Source organism: Canis aureus, chromosome 5 (genome assembly GCF_053574225.1).
Source record: "Canis aureus isolate CA01 chromosome 5, VMU_Caureus_v.1.0, whole genome shotgun sequence".
Classification (NCBI taxonomy): Eukaryota; Metazoa; Chordata; class Mammalia; order Carnivora; family Canidae; genus Canis; species Canis aureus.
In genome coordinates, this window is record NC_135615.1 from 60,239,126 (window position 1) to 60,254,375 (window position 15,250).

General features: G+C 45.5%; 1 protein-coding gene across 3 annotated transcripts in view; it reads right to left on the reverse strand.

Annotated features, from left to right (window-relative positions):
* Positions 1-868: 868 nt before the first annotated feature.
* The window catches only part of NUP93 (nucleoporin 93), a 108,963-nt gene continuing 94,581 nt past the window's right edge, over positions 869-15,250 (reverse strand). For all 3 annotated transcript variants that reach the window (XM_077898364.1, XM_077898365.1, XM_077898366.1), the window contains 14 exons: positions 15,084-15,216; positions 13,668-13,825; positions 12,326-12,491; positions 11,971-12,064; positions 11,066-11,257; positions 10,327-10,453; positions 10,140-10,212; positions 9,801-9,845; positions 8,001-8,117; positions 7,115-7,233; positions 6,120-6,237; positions 5,590-5,673; positions 4,077-4,205; positions 869-1,136 (listed from right to left, as the gene is read on the reverse strand). In XM_077898364.1, coding sequence (XP_077754490.1) covers positions 1,026-1,136; positions 4,077-4,205; positions 5,590-5,673; positions 6,120-6,237; positions 7,115-7,233; positions 8,001-8,117; positions 9,801-9,845; positions 10,140-10,212; positions 10,327-10,453; positions 11,066-11,257; positions 11,971-12,064; positions 12,326-12,491; positions 13,668-13,825; positions 15,084-15,216 — 1,666 coding nt within the window. In that variant the 3' untranslated portion in view covers positions 869-1,025. The remainder of the gene's footprint in view (positions 1,137-4,076; positions 4,206-5,589; positions 5,674-6,119; positions 6,238-7,114; positions 7,234-8,000; positions 8,118-9,800; positions 9,846-10,139; positions 10,213-10,326; positions 10,454-11,065; positions 11,258-11,970; positions 12,065-12,325; positions 12,492-13,667; positions 13,826-15,083; positions 15,217-15,250) is intronic.

Genomic DNA, 15,250 nt, shown 5'->3' on the forward strand with positions numbered 1-15,250 from the left:
AGGAACAAACAATCATCCTCATCCTCTCTAGTTTAGTACAGGGCTTCAGGACTGGTGGCAGGAGAAACCGAGCCAATGATGGGGGACAACCTCTGCTCAGGAACCAGGCACTCAGTGCTGATGCCCAGTGGCATCTGGATTCTGTACATCAGCACTCGGAACATGACCCAGGAGCTTGCCTGGCCAGTGGGCGTCATGAGTGGAGCAGCTGGAAAGGTGGGTTGTCCAACAGGAACCAACCACCAGAGAAAGGAAGACTGAGCTTAGAAGTGTTTTGGAGGAGGGGAGTGCACAGGCCCATGCAGGCAATTACAGAGGGAGAAACACAGAGGCCTGCCCTTCCTTACATTCCAGCTGAGGTACCTATAATGTTCCTTTTTAAAAAAGCTATTTTTCTAGGTCTATTTTCATCTCCAGTGGGATTTCAACAGAAGAGCAAACTAATTAATCCTGGAATAGAGCAGATGATTTGGAGGATGGTCTTAGACCATCCAGACCCCAAGGCACGTCCAAGAGAAGAGAGGGGCAAGGCTGAGGGTGGCTTTCACAAATGAAAATGTAAAAAAAAAAAAAGAAAAAAAGAAAAAAAAAAGAAAAAAAAAAAAAAAAGAAAAGAACCGAGGCCCTGCCATATGGAATACTCTATCTAAATAAAAGCAACTCCCAAAGGCTTCATTTCCTTGCTCATTTTGGGTGAATGTTTAATCATTTAAGGTCAACTTTAACCAAATCACAGATGCCTATGTAAGCCTATCATTCTCTGGCCCAAGCACTAGTAAAGACATTTCCTCCCACACAAATAAAAATCTAAAAAAAATTTCAAAGTAAAAAAAAAAGAAAAAGAAAAAAAAAAGAATGTGAAAAGAAATACAAATCAAAGAAATTTATTGGTGCTGACAAAAATACATAATACAAAAAAACAAAACAAAACACAACAGAAACAAACCAGAAACTCCACCCCAGTGGGCCCATGCGCCCGAGGTACTGACAGCGTGCAGTCCCAGAAGCCCCTCAAAGCATCACACTTAATTCATGAGGACCTCCATCTGCACCAGCCTTGCATTGGTGTCCCCAGACGTCCGGTAGGGTATCATCCCAGCAAAGGTGATTAGGGCTCGGGCTTGGCTTCGGAGTTGCTGAGAGAAAGGGAAAGAAGAGAAGAAAACTGATGAACTTCCAAGTGAGAACACTATACTGGGAGCAACCACCATCATCTTCCATGTTCTACCCCTTGGTGTCAGGGCCAGATTTTTGGTGGGTGGATGACAGTCTTACCCCCAACTGTCATGCCGCCCCCATGGTGCAGAGTTAGCAAAGCTCATCCACTGGGGCCCAGTCTACTAAGCAAAAGACAGATGAGGTTGCCAGACAAGCTGCCTCGCCTGTGATCAGTTCTGTGATCAGTTCTGACACAGCCCTGTGCTTCAGGCAGCCAACTCTACATCTCTGTCTCTCTCTGTCTCTCTCTCTCTCCTGGCTGGTTTCTGTTCACCTGGCTCTGTGGCGGTCTGAAGTTCTCAGGCCCCCACAAAGGCAGCCAATCCCATTCCAGCTCTCTTCCTCTCCTGCTTCTTTTCTTCCCTTTTCCTTTCTTTTACTCCTCCCATTTCTTCCCTTCTGACATAAGTGCTGGGCCCTCTTTTCCTAGGTAGTAGTAGTTATGAAATTCCTAGCTTGTTCTGGGAGGAAAAAAGATTTTAACTCAGGTGATTTCAGTAACAGGAAAACAAAAACAAAAATGAAAACGGGACAACCTTCACAGTGTCTTCCAGGTGATAAATCACTAAACATGGAATAAAGAAACTTACAAGAATAGCTTCAGGTTGCCCTATTTTGAGATGTGTTGGGTGCTTATAGCAGCTAGGAAGGAAACTGTATCTGGAGTAGAAAGGGAGAGTCTACAAACATCTCTTAGACCAGTAACAACTTTTAAGGAAGATCCAAGGGTCACTTACTAGGCTTCCTAAGAACTATTCAAAAAGAAAACTGAAAGCCAATTTTTTTTTTTTACCTGATATGTGAAATAAACTGGCAAGTATATGTCCTAATGACTGTCCAAACCAAAAGAAATTTTTAATTTATGATGAAAATGCCCATTAGATTTTCTTTAAAACTGTATTAAAGTACATGGGTGGGATGCCTGGGTGGCTCAGCAGTTGAGCATCTGCCTTCAGCTCAGGGTGTGATCCTGGAGTCCCGGGATCGAGTCCCACTTCGGGCTCCCCACAGGGAGCCTGCTTCTCCCTCTGCCTGTGTCTCTGCCTCTCTCTTTCTGTGTGTCTCTTATGAATAAATAAAATCTTAAAAAAAAAAAAGTACATGGGCTTTCATGCCTGATTTGAAGCTACTTTAAATGAACTTTCAGGGTGTTCAGGCAAAGGGACTCACTCCTTAGGCAGGTAGTTTTTACATTTAAGTCTCTCCTTGATCTTACTCATCCCTATCTATCATAAAAAAGGAGTAGTGAGTGAGAGAAAGATAGGAGAATGGCTTTATTCGTGATAAAACCTAAGTGCTTTTTAAAAAAAGAGAACTTAAGACACAGAGAATGTGAGTTCAGCTGGTCTTAGAACAGTTCCCTTCAAATGTGGGAAAAGGGCCTGCCAGGTCACTGCTCTACTCTCTGTACAAGCCCTCCTCTGGCCCGTGAGCAGCACACGGAACATCAGAAATGTCCACCACTTCAACACTCGCCTGCCAAGGCCCAGGCACAGTGAGTCCACCGCTGGCATGTCTCCTGACATTTAGCTTCAGGCTTGTGCCTGTCCAAGGGTGCACGGCAGATCAGTAGCTGCCTTGGGGGCACACAAGGATAGGCCCACCACTGAGTGGACCCCTTGGAGCACCACCAGCTACACTGCTGAAGGTGAACATTTCCACCATCGCTCACTAGTCAGCAGTTCGGTTATGACAGTGCCTGCGGGGTCACAGCTAAGAAAGCCCACAAAGAACAGGATTTCAACATTAAGTGGGAAGTTAAGGGAAAGGGACTTTTAATTGTGTCAAACCCCTTGGCCCTTCTGTCCAATTTACTGGACAACATATGTTGTGCGAGTCCTAGGACTCTATCTACCTGGACTTGGCCTGCCCCACACAATGCTGGAGGGCCCACAGGCAGCAGAAAGGGGCACTGGCTTCATGTCAGATGACTTCGTTTTCAGATATGGCTCCTTCACCTCCACTGAAGGGGCCCACAAAAGGAAACTGCTTCCTGACTCTGGGCCTCCGTTTCCTCAGCTGTCAAATGGGGATAATGATGCCTGCCATAGGTACCTTTCTGGGGTCACTAAGAGCAGAAACAAGGGTTTGCATCAAATTCATGTGTTGACCAAAAGTACTCATGGTTCTGATGAAAGTGCTGAGCAGAGATTCATAAGATAATCTTCCTTTTTTATTTACTTATTTTTAAAAATATTTTTATTTATTTATTTGAGACAGAGAGCACAAGCAGGGAGGAAGACCAGAGGGAGAGGGAGAAGCAGGCCCCACGGAGCAGGGAACCCAATGTGGGGCTCAATCTCAGGACCCTGGGACCATGACCTGAGCCAAAGACAGATGCTTAACGGACTGAGCTCCCCTGGCACCCCATAACCTTCCTATTTTAAAATGCATAGGAAATTCCTACGGAAACATTAAGAATTGGTATTGTCTGATTTTTTTAAAGGCGATTATTTGCATGGGGTGCTTGGTTTGTGCTCAGGTCATGATCTCAGGGTTAGATCAAGGCCTGCGTGAGATCGAACCCTGTGTCGGGCTCCACAGTACGCATGGAGCCTGCTTAAGATTCTCTCTCCTTCTGCCCCTGCCCGCCCACCAGAAGCTCACATGTACTCTCTCTCTTAAAAAAAAAAGTGGTATTTGCAGACTTCACATCTGTTTGTTTTAAAGCTTGAGAAGAACGGCCATGCCATTACTGTTGGACTTCTTCTGAGAGACTCCTGACACAGGGTTTACCCAGCTGCTAAGCAGTAAGAAAACAGAGCATCTGGGGCTTGAGCAGGGTCATGAGGTGGCACGGGACGGCAGACCAGAAAGGAGGTTCTCAGCGATGGTTCTGGCCACCGCTGGGATCTTACAGAGTCACGGTCCTCGATGACTCGCTGGGGCCTGGATGCCGAGGATGGACTTGTCCCCTTGAGCCTCTTAAATTGTGTGAACAAGATGTTCATGGTGGCGAGAAGCACTTCTGAGAGGTTGTGCCTGACCTGCACAGAGGAAACACACAAAGTGAGGAGGAGGAACCGGCCTGGGCACACCACAGCTAGGTGGCTACTGGGTCACCAAAAGGAGCCAGTGGCACTGAAACGGCAAGCATGAGAGCAAAGCCCAGGCTTCCTAGCTGAGGCAGGTCACTCTTCTGCTCCTTTCTTTATGCCATCCCTCCTAAGTGGGGCAGTGGCCCACAGCATGCTGCCATCTGGCCACTATGTACGCAGATCGACCAGCAGAGTGCCTGCCGACACAAGTCTGGACTTCAGTGTCAGCACGTCAGTTCTCTAGTCCTCAGGAGCCCCTCTATCTTAGTATTGCCAGACTGTCTCCATCAGATGTGCATAGCCCTAGTAGAGTCCTTGGGGCTGTCTACAAGGGACGCCCTGGGCACCACTTTAGTCCTGAACGCAATGAATACATTCCATGGAAGGCGAGAAACAACAAAAGGGCAAGTGGCTGGGGTAGAACTGACAGCAGATAGGAAGGGCAGGTGGGCAAGGGGCAAGACGTTCTACATTTTGAGTACCACAGCAGGTAGCCTCCCCAGCACATGTGCAGAAGGTGGCCTTCCTTCTTCCTCTAAAACAGAAACATGTTTGCATAAAAGGTATTTGCTTCTGGAGTTTAACAGTTTCAAATGGAAACACTGTTAATGACATTAATGACATCCCAGAAGCAGACAGTGGGACCTGAGTGTCTAGGGTTCCAGAGAAGAGTTTTACCCCAGCTGCATGTGGGAACAAGCAGACAAGTTCTGGGCCAGTCCAGATCAGAGAAACTACAATTTCAGGGGCACGGGGTAGGGGAGGGCCTGGGCATGATGATTTTTTAAAGTTTTCTTAGTAATCCCAGTGTGCAGCTCAAATGAGTACCCACAAGCTAGATGGTGGCGATGTGCTAGAAACCTTTCAGAGACAGTGGCTCTGGGGGTCATGGGCTCATGATAACTGTGTCTATGGTCAGTGCTCTGCTTCTCAAGACAAAATAGTTCAGAGAAGGGAAGGAAGGAAGTGTATCATGGTGCAGGTTTCATACACTCAAGGGAATTACTTAAAATCAGAGTTAAGCACCAAGACCCTCTAGAACAAGTAGACAATACAAAATTAAAACAGATTTCACAGGATCAACCAGAAATCTGTTCCCCCAAGGAAATGTCAAGTAACTAAAGTGACTGTTCTGCATCAGGAATCTGGACAATAATCTGATGGGGATATGTTTACTCACAGAAAAACCAACCCAAGATACCTGAAATTGGACTCGCCTTAGAAAACTCAGTCTGAGTGGTGTGAGGGCTCTTAATGTTATCAGCTACATTAAAACAAAAGCTTTCAGCAGAAGTGGGGAAAAAATCCATAAGGCGAGAAGAAAAGGACTCACTTCATCACTGAAATTTCTGAAGGCAGCCACTCTCTCTTCCACACTTTCCTGATTCAGGGGCACGAGCTTCAAACGATCAATTATCTGTTTAAAACAAAACCCCACCAGCCCCATATGATACAACCATCACAGGCATTTCATCTCCTTAAACAGACGGTTGGCATCTAACATGTTAAAAATGGCTTCTTAAGAGAAAATGCTGCTCCCTCATATACACAAAGGCTCTGATTCTAATTTGCTAACTTAATTCCTGACCTCATTTTCTGAGACAATTATAAAATTCAGATATTTTAAGTTACTCTGAGAAACCTCCACTTTCAAACTAATGGGAAAGGAATAGGGGAGAAAAAGAAGAAAAAAAGAGAAACACAGAAATCCCTTTTCAATTCCCAGGATCATGCTTGTCTTCTTCGCTTAGCAGGTGAAGAATGTGGTAACACTTCCTTTGTTTTAAATGAATCCCATGATGGGCTTTGAATTTCCAAGGGCGTATATTAACTTGCACTTCAAACATTCCTCTTGAAACTTACATCAAAGGCTCTGTCGATATGACCACTGTGATACTCGTCAAAAAAGGTGATCAAGTCCAACAGAAGATAGAATGTGGAGTCCACAAACTTATTTGCACTGATTCCCTGAGCCCTATACCTGAAAGACAAAAAAGCAGCAAGGGGGGACAGAAATTATGAATTTCTGTACAAATGTCTAACTTTAAAACATTTGAAAAAAGCCAAAAAGCTCGTGAAATCTCTAGATGAGGTGAATTAAGGTGTGGAAAGTAGTGTTTCTTTTTAAATGGCCACGAAGTTGATGGTGGATTTGGTATGACTCCATCTGTAAATATTTTGCATGAACCACGGTCCTCTAGCCCCAGCTACCATCTCAAGCATCCAAATCTACAGGAAGGGTGAAAGGTTCTGATGGGCCAAAAGCCCAGCAGCCACCACTGGAGACTGTTTGCTAAATGGATTATTTGATAAGGAGTGTTCTGTGCTACTCTAGGAATGCATCTCCAACCCAATTTTCTCTGGTTCACTTTTTTAGGAGTATCTGTAGAGGGCACAAAAAGTAATGACTATTGCCTCAGCCTGGGAGTTCCATCAGTTAAAGTCTGATAACTCAGTTATCTCACCGAGGAAGAAAGCCAGATTCTTAAACATTGGCCACTACCACCTTTAAGAATTCCATCCAGCCATCACTAGCTTTGTTCTGAAATGTCTTTGAGACGGTTGCTAACAGTATATTGATGAGTACAATGCCTAGAATTAAACCCAATGTGCAGGATTAGAATGTGAGATATGCTTTCATACCCTTCTTTCTAGCAAAACTCTCAAAGTCTGATAGTATCAAGTATTGGTTATGATGTGGGAAAACAGGAAGTCTCAACAGTGCTACAGGGATGGGGAGTTTCTGGGAAACTACTTGATGTGACTGGTAAAGCTAAAGATGGATTTGGTGGGCACTGGCACCCTGGCAGCCTGGTATGGGGCCCCCACAGAGCCTGGGAGCCAGCTCTCAGCCTTACCGTTCAGCAATGGAGAGCGCCATGTTCTTCAGCCTCTCCTTGTTGGACTGCGGTGCGCTGATCTGGGGGACGACAGGGCTGAGCAGTCTGTTCATCAGCTCCAGTACCTTGTCAGCATTCTGCTCAATTTTTTTTAAAATTAAGGAAGGACTTGATTAAATAATCAGCAAAAGGCAAAAGGGAAAACCACCAAAAGAGGGAACTTTCTGAGATGATGGATAAAAATGGTCCTGTATCTTTGATCTGGATGATGGTTACAGATATATACCTACAGAAAATTCACCAAGCTGTACGCTTAATGTTTGTACATTTACCTACATCTTAATGAGAACTCAATCAAAACATCTTTAAATTCAAGAAAATGAATTATAAATCTTCTTTTGGCCTACTTTTCTCAGTTTATTAAAAAGAAAAAAAAAGAACATAATCTTTTTTTGGGCCACACAATGATCAGTAGTCACCATATGTTATGTCGACATACTTATTCTAGTTCTCTCCAAACGCCTTAGCTGTCACTCCCTTCCCTAACACACAGTGCTCACTAGCATGTCTGCGGCTACCAGAAGGGTGAGCACGAAGGCATTTTCACCCAAAGCTTCACCATCAAAATGTGACGGACGCTTATTCTGCTGCCAAGTCAGACTAGAGCTCAGTGCCTGCAGGATATCCTTGCAATACATTCCTCTTGTTTGGCCAGAAATACCTTGTGGGCAGGAATAATTCTGTAAAATGGGAATTTCACCCTGACAGGACCATTAGCTGCCTAAGCACTAGGAGAAAAGGCCTCAGCAGGAGAGTGGTGTAGCAGTGGTGTCATCAAAATGTTTGTGTACTGAATGCCAAAAGGCCGACATCTATTAAGGAGAAAGAAAAGGGTATACTTTACCTTGGCAAGGTCATAGAGCTTTGCTGCTTCTTCAAACAGTCCTTTATTTTCTGCCACGGAAGCAACTTTGTTGATAATAGGCTTTGTGTCACTAGTAAACTTATCTATGACTCCAGGCTGACAAGACAAATTATGAAGGGGGAGGAGAAGAGAGGTGCACAGAGATGTTACTTTAAACACAGAGAAGCAGTTGGGATCTGAAAATTACTTTCACTGAAAATGTTTGCCCTGGGCAATGCATATATGTCATCAGCTAGACACTGGCTTTCTTGAAGATGTAAGGTCCTATTAAACATATGAAAGGGACCAAGGAAACGACACATGAAGGAGAGTCAGGGGTGGCACAGAGGAGCCAGCAAATAAGACATCTGTGCTTGCTAATTGTCCAAGATGATCCAGAGGGTAGGAGAAATAGTCAATGATCATACATTTGCTGATGAGTAGGCACTAGGTGGAAAAATCAGGAGGCTCAGAGGAAATATCTGAAAGATTTTGGATTTGCTTTCTAAGACAGATGGCAAAAGAAACTCAGTGCTGAAAAAATACGTGGCAAGGGGTGTCAGGATATAATTTTTTTTTTAAATCACCATCCACATTCATCAGCAACCAAATGGTCAGGAGTATGTGAGAAGCCACAGGAAGCATGGAAGAGCTAGGGTGGCCAGAGTGACCTCTGTCTGGCTGTTCTGATTCTCCCTCAGCACTGGACCTAGTAGGGGTGACCTGTTCCTGCCACCCCAGGGGCACACAGGAGAAGAGTGAAGGGCATGGGCTCCGGGTCAAGAAGGCCTGGGTCAAATTCCAGTTTCCCTTCTTACTAGCTGTGAGATCCCGAAGAAAATAACCTTTCTTGCCTCCATTTCCTCACTTGAAAAACACCTTGTTGGATTATCATTGTGGTGATTGAATTAGAAAACACCTGTACAGCATTCAGCACAGTGCCTGGCAAATGTCACTGCTCAAGAAGCACGGCCACTGTCATCAGTACGGTCACTGGCCTTTCTTCTGAGCTGGAGAGTGTGAGCCCTGTGAGCTCATCTTGAGATTCTGGGTCTAAGCCACCCATATTTTTACCAGTGAGGAAAATGAGTGCCTGAGAGAGGCAGTTGACTTCCCTAAGGCCACATGGAGAATGCCCGAGGGATGTCAGGACTCGTTTCTGACACCTGGACCTCTGCCCATCTGTAGGCATGTGATGTGGCTCAGGGAATCACCAAGGTTCACAGCCACTGCATCTTCAGGGACAGTGTGACGTTCTGAGCCCTCAGAAACTACCTTCTGAAAGAGGTCAAACATAATGCTAACTTTTCTATCTGGAGAGAGTAGGTGCAGGAAACAACTTCTTTTCTTGCATATTTTTTGAGCCAAGAATGACAGAAAGGTAGCCTTCTCAACTCAAAATATGGCAGGCATGAACAGATGGGAGTCCTCTGGACATAATAAAAAAGCTATCTAATCAGGCACCTGGTGGGCTCAGTCAGAAGAATGTGTGATTCTTGATCTCCGGGTCACTCTTAATTTTGGGCTCGTGAGTTTGAGCCCTACATTGCTGGGTGTAGAGATTACCAAAACCAAACTCATCATAAATTTACATATGTTAAAGAGAAATGTAAATGTGTGTTAAAATAAAGGGCATCAACTGTGGCCTGTGATTTTCATCCTTTGTTTGTTAAACTAAGCCATTTCACTCAGATCTGCATCTTTGTCACCTTGAATCCTAAAGTCTTAACTACACTCTTTGGACAGTTTATACATCCCCCACTGCAAACTAACACATCACCAGGGGCACATTTAACTCACCTTTCTACTTCCATCATTCTCTAGTTTGCCAAGAATCATATCGAACTGTGGAGACAAAAAAAGTTTACTCCATTTACTGGACAAGGATATACACATAAGCCACAATTCTCTGAAGATGAAGGAGGGCAAGAAAGTAGGGGAGGCAGGAGGAATTTTACATAAACCAGGAAAGCAGTAAGACTGACACAGTATTTTCAGGATCAGAAGCCAAGAAACCAGAGAACTGAAACCTCCCTGGGCTATATCCACCACAGCCATGTTGGAGTGACCAGAAATATCATGTTAGCATGGATATGTGCACTGCAAATCATGGGTGGGAAAGAAGAGGGACTGACATACCTCTCGACTTTCTATCACGAGCTCACTCACACAGCGCAGAAACATGTTTTCTCCTTGACTATCTTTTTCATCCCTGGAAGGGGACAAAAAGCAACACGGTTTCTGGCATGGGCTTGAGGTCTCTAATAGTCCTCAGGATGGCAGAAATCAAAACCAGCTTAAGAAAACGGTCAAAAGTGAGTTTTACCTGAGGAAGTAAAAATACTGGAGCGCCTCCCTCGGGTCTGTAGACTCAAACTTCCGGGTGTAGAGCATGAGGAGCCGCACAAAGTTCAGCCGCCGTACGCAGGGTGGGTCACCAGGCTCATGGCTGACTGCACCATGGGGGACAGGAGTGGTCACAACCACACTGCCCCTCTGACCCAGGAAACCAGAACCATGGGAGCTGAATCCAAAGACCCAGCAGTATCTACTCCTGCAGCCTGGCCAACATTTGCCAATGTCAGCTTCACTACCCTATCCTCAATTTCTTTCCAAGTAGAGTGGAGGAAACAGCATTTTGCAGTAAATTACTAGGATGCTGGTCTCTGAATGAAAAGATGAAGACAACTGACAACTATGGCATGTGCTCTGGGGCAATTCTGCTGCATTGCTAAGGAAACTGCAGGCATTCATTCGCATTTATCTCCTGCCCCTCTTCTGACTCTCCCACCCCAGGCGGGCATTTGCAGAAGGTGGCTGCTGGGGTTGCCAGTGAGGACTCTAATAGGAACATGACTCATGACTCTATAGAGACTGCATCTTCTGCTCCACTCTCCAGGCAGTCTGACTGACGGGCCACAGGGCTGGTACTCTACACAGTGCTGTCTACAACGCTCTAAAACGATCTATACCACTTGTCCAAATCCCTGCCAGTGGTAGTTATGTGTCTGCTGCCGCCAGACGGGGAGTGTGTTATGGGGATGCCACTGCCGACAAATACTCACGGAGCTGAGCACTCTGTCCCGAGGATTTTAAAAGCAGCTTCAGCTCAAAGAGCACCAGTGCCACATGGACAGCATGGCAGCGCAGCCGCTCCATGCGGAAGAGGAAAGCAATGGCAGCCTCGAACTGTGCCGTCAGGAAGAGGACTTGGAAGTACAGGAAGGGCTGCTGGTTCACTGTGAAGTGAGACTCACCTGGGGAACAGGAGACACAGCCGACCATTAGCAGCTGCCCTGACCCCGGGCAGAAGCCCCTGCTGGTGGGATGACACGGTGGGCTGCCATGAGAAGTATGACCTGGCTCTACCACCTCCTCCAGGCCCCATGACACAACTGGCAAGGGGAGTTGTGCTGCTTGCACGAGGTGGGAGAGAAATGGAGTTCAAGACCTTAAAATGATATATTAAAAAGGCTGTTTTCCTTTGCCCTGGTAAGAGTCACTCAACAAGGAGAGTAACAAAGATTTCAAAGAAGCTTCAGTTCACTCAGATTCATAGGTGTGTGAATTCCACAATGCTGACTACTTGGTATCTTTTCTTCCCAGAATTCTTCAACAGGGAGGAGGGGAAGCTTTTTCCCCCTCATCTGTGCTCAGATACAGTATCTTACCACAAGGAAGTAATAGCCAAGTACTCTCAATGTCTCTCCCTGAGCAGTTCAATGTCTACCAGAGCAGTTCAAAGAACTAGGGAAAAGAGCTTACTGGATAGTACAGTGTATTAGTTATATACATTGCTGAAGCTCACATGGCCTCTACTTGAATTTAAAATCACTGTTTCATTGTGTTGTGTTTTGAAGATCCAGAGTTCAGTGATGAACTCTGTGATGAAGGAACTTCCCAAAGGAAAGCTAAGCTGTGACCTTAGGTGGACAAGACAGAGAGGGTGGTTCTGTTCAGGATATCTTACCATAGTCTTCCAACAACTGTTTCTGGAACTGTGAAAGAGTGAGTCTGTCTTGTGGGGAGCTGGTGCCATCATCATCGAAACACACTTGGTTCAACTAAACCCCCAAGAGAAACACACGCATTGGTACAAATGACTTCCTGAGACAGGCATGCAAAGCTGTGGCTGCTGGAGGCTGTGCTAATGGCTGTGGTGACTGCTGAGGAATTACATAACAAACAATGGGGTCAGGAGACAGGAAATCTATTAGCCCTAGCACCCTGCTGGCATTGCACATTAAGCAGGTGCGATCTGTGTGCAGGGCACAAGCAGACGGAGGGGGCTAATGCTCTGCTCGGGCAAGGGAAGCAGTGCCTGCCTTCAGCCACAGGTAGTCCTCGGTTTTGTCAGCCACTTCACTCTGGTTGTCAGTGATGTCACATCTGCCAATGATACAGTACACGGCCCGCTTGTAGGGGTCTGTATTGTTCCTGAGGGCCCTGCGGTAATGCAGTCGGAGCTTGTTTTCTGTGGCTGGGGACAACCTAAAGACACAAGGGAACAGAAAGATCCACACATATACTAAAGACCCTCAAGGGTACTGGAAAGAACCCCAGGTCCCAACCATGTAACACAGTTATGAAGGCTTCCTTCACAGACACTGTCTGCAAGCATACTGCTCCCCTGGGTACAACCACTTTACTGCAGCTACCAGCACCTGCATCTCTCTGTCTGCTGGTTTCCTCCAGTCGAGGCCTTCAGGGGTAGATCAGAAATGCTGGAGAATTAATAATACTCCACCCCACTCCCTAGCAGCCCTCAAGCAGTGATAGACAAGAGTGAGTCCTTCCTTAACTGTTTCAGCCTCTTGTACATGGAAGATCACCTCCCAAATAAACTACCTGCAGTCATATCCTTGCTTCAGGGTATCCTTCTAGGGGAAGGGAACCTTAAGCCATTAACCCTACTCTAAACTCTCTAATACAAGCAAGACAGGGGCTTATGGTTTAAGACAATCTCTGGACATGGCATTATTCACACTGCCTTAAAAAAACTGCCTTGAAAAGTATTCCTAGTACTCCATAAGAGAAAATGGAGTGAGCACCATTTTTTCTTTCAAATACATGTACATATATTTACAGTGAGTTTGAGTGAATACAAACTTAAGTCTAATTACATTAACAAAATCCAGAGGAAAATTAATCCTTAGCAGTTCCTTAATGGAACAGAACTAAAAACAAACAAAACCAAAAAAACTCCTCACTTAGTTTCAATGATTACATTTCAAAATTATTGACTTCTCATTTGAGCTACAAAGTGTGTGACAACATATTTTCATATTGGGCCAACTGGAAAAACATCAAATGTTAAATGAAGTGGAATTCAACAGTTTCATTTTATAAAGTATCCTTGATATGCCTGGGATTTACAGAATAAGTCAAATCATGCTCCCAGCCACAGTCCCTCCCACTGGAACAGAAAAATCCCCAAATACAAACACATGTAAGCCTAGATGTCAGTGTCAGAGTGGGGCTCTTTTTATGCTCTCAACTACTATTCTAAAGACAGCTCTACCTGCTTTGTAAACTTCATTTTTTTTTTTTTTTCCCCAAGCAGGAACTTATTTTGAGCCATGCACAGGTTAAAAGGGCAATGCCAGTGGGGGCCGCCCTGCTGATTCCATGTGGCTTCTTCTGGATGCACCATCTCATTCACCATACCTTCTGTCCTTGCTGTTCATGTACTCCTGGAACCAGGTTTTAAACTCTCCCAGCTGGTGCTGGGCTCGGTTAACCACCTGTGAAGCAGCAAACAGGTCCCCACAGCGCATGCAGTAATAAATTAATGCCCACACAGGATGGCCTTCCACCTCTCCATCCTAGAAGAGGAAAGATGCTCAAATAAACAGGCAAACAAAGCTAAGTGGTGGATTTCTGATGCACTCACCTCTCCTCACATTAAGTCACTTCAGCTTTACAACAACCCTGTTATATGGGGACCATTAACAGCCTCCTCTTCCCTGTTTTACAAACAAGGAAACTGAGGCACAGGGATGGTAGTAACTTGTCCAGGTAAGCAGGTAATGCAGTATGGCTGTAGAGCTTTTCCTTGGGAGCACTACGTGCCCCATGTGACTGACAGCCAACCTGTGGGTTCACCATAGAATCTCAGTAGCCAGTAACTGGGTTTCATGTTCTGTGACAATTCACAGACACACATTCTTATAACCCCTGCGAAGCAAGGGCTAAAGATGTTTACTGAGCAGTAACAGATCATTATTGTACATGGAGCTAGACACCAGTGAGATGAGAAGGTGGCCTGTTCCTACTCTTCCTATACTAGAGTTTATCTATCCTCAAACTGGTATTGTCATCATCTGCACAGCAGCCTGTGATTACTTTTCTCTCTGCTTCTCCCCAGCTCCTCCGGAGAGGTGGCCCTGAGACTTCCTTGCATGGTCCCTCAACCCCTCCCTCCACAAGACCCTTTCTAAAACCAGATCTCATTGTGTCACTTCTCCATTTAAACACCTTTGAGCTCTTTACATCCAGAATGCTCAGCCTGGTACTTCAGGCCTTCACCTGCTGGCCTCGTGTTTGCCAAGCCCTACCACACACCCGATCTGCTAGATACTCTTTCCTGCCTCCAAGCATGTATTCATGCTGTTCCCTCTGCCTGAAATACCCTTTTCTAAGACCTCTGGCAGGTGAACCCCTATTCTTTGAGTGCAGCGTGAACCTCACCTCCTTTGCTCATGGTATAAAAAAGTGTAAGATAATTCACACTAGACTATGAGCTAAAAACAGTCACATTCTGGGAACTATAACTCCAATCTTCCAGATGTTACAGCCAACAATCTCTCAAGAGTCATCCCCAATTCTGCCTGTCACATCCACATCAAAATCATCAAGAACCCAATGACATCCTCCCCCGGACCTTCCCCGACTCTGAGCTGAGCAGCAACCACCAGCTCAATACTAGCCCTTTGAGGTCCCCCACTCTCTCCCCTAGCCCCACACTCTGATCTCTTTTCCATATAGCAGTTTGCAGACATTCCCTCATTTTAACTGCAAATGCCCATCTGAGAGAGACTGCTGCAGGCGTGTAACTCATCACACAGAGAAAGATGCCAGTACCTGAAGCCCAGGCAAGGGAGCTGGAAGTTTGATGTTCAAGAAACTTCGAACCAACTGGTAAGTCCCAGGCACCCCACCTAGCTGGGCCTGATGCAAGTTTCCAAAGACAGTCACAAGGGTGTAATTCTTGTAACTGGAAAAATTGAAAAGGAAAAAAAAAGGTTGAA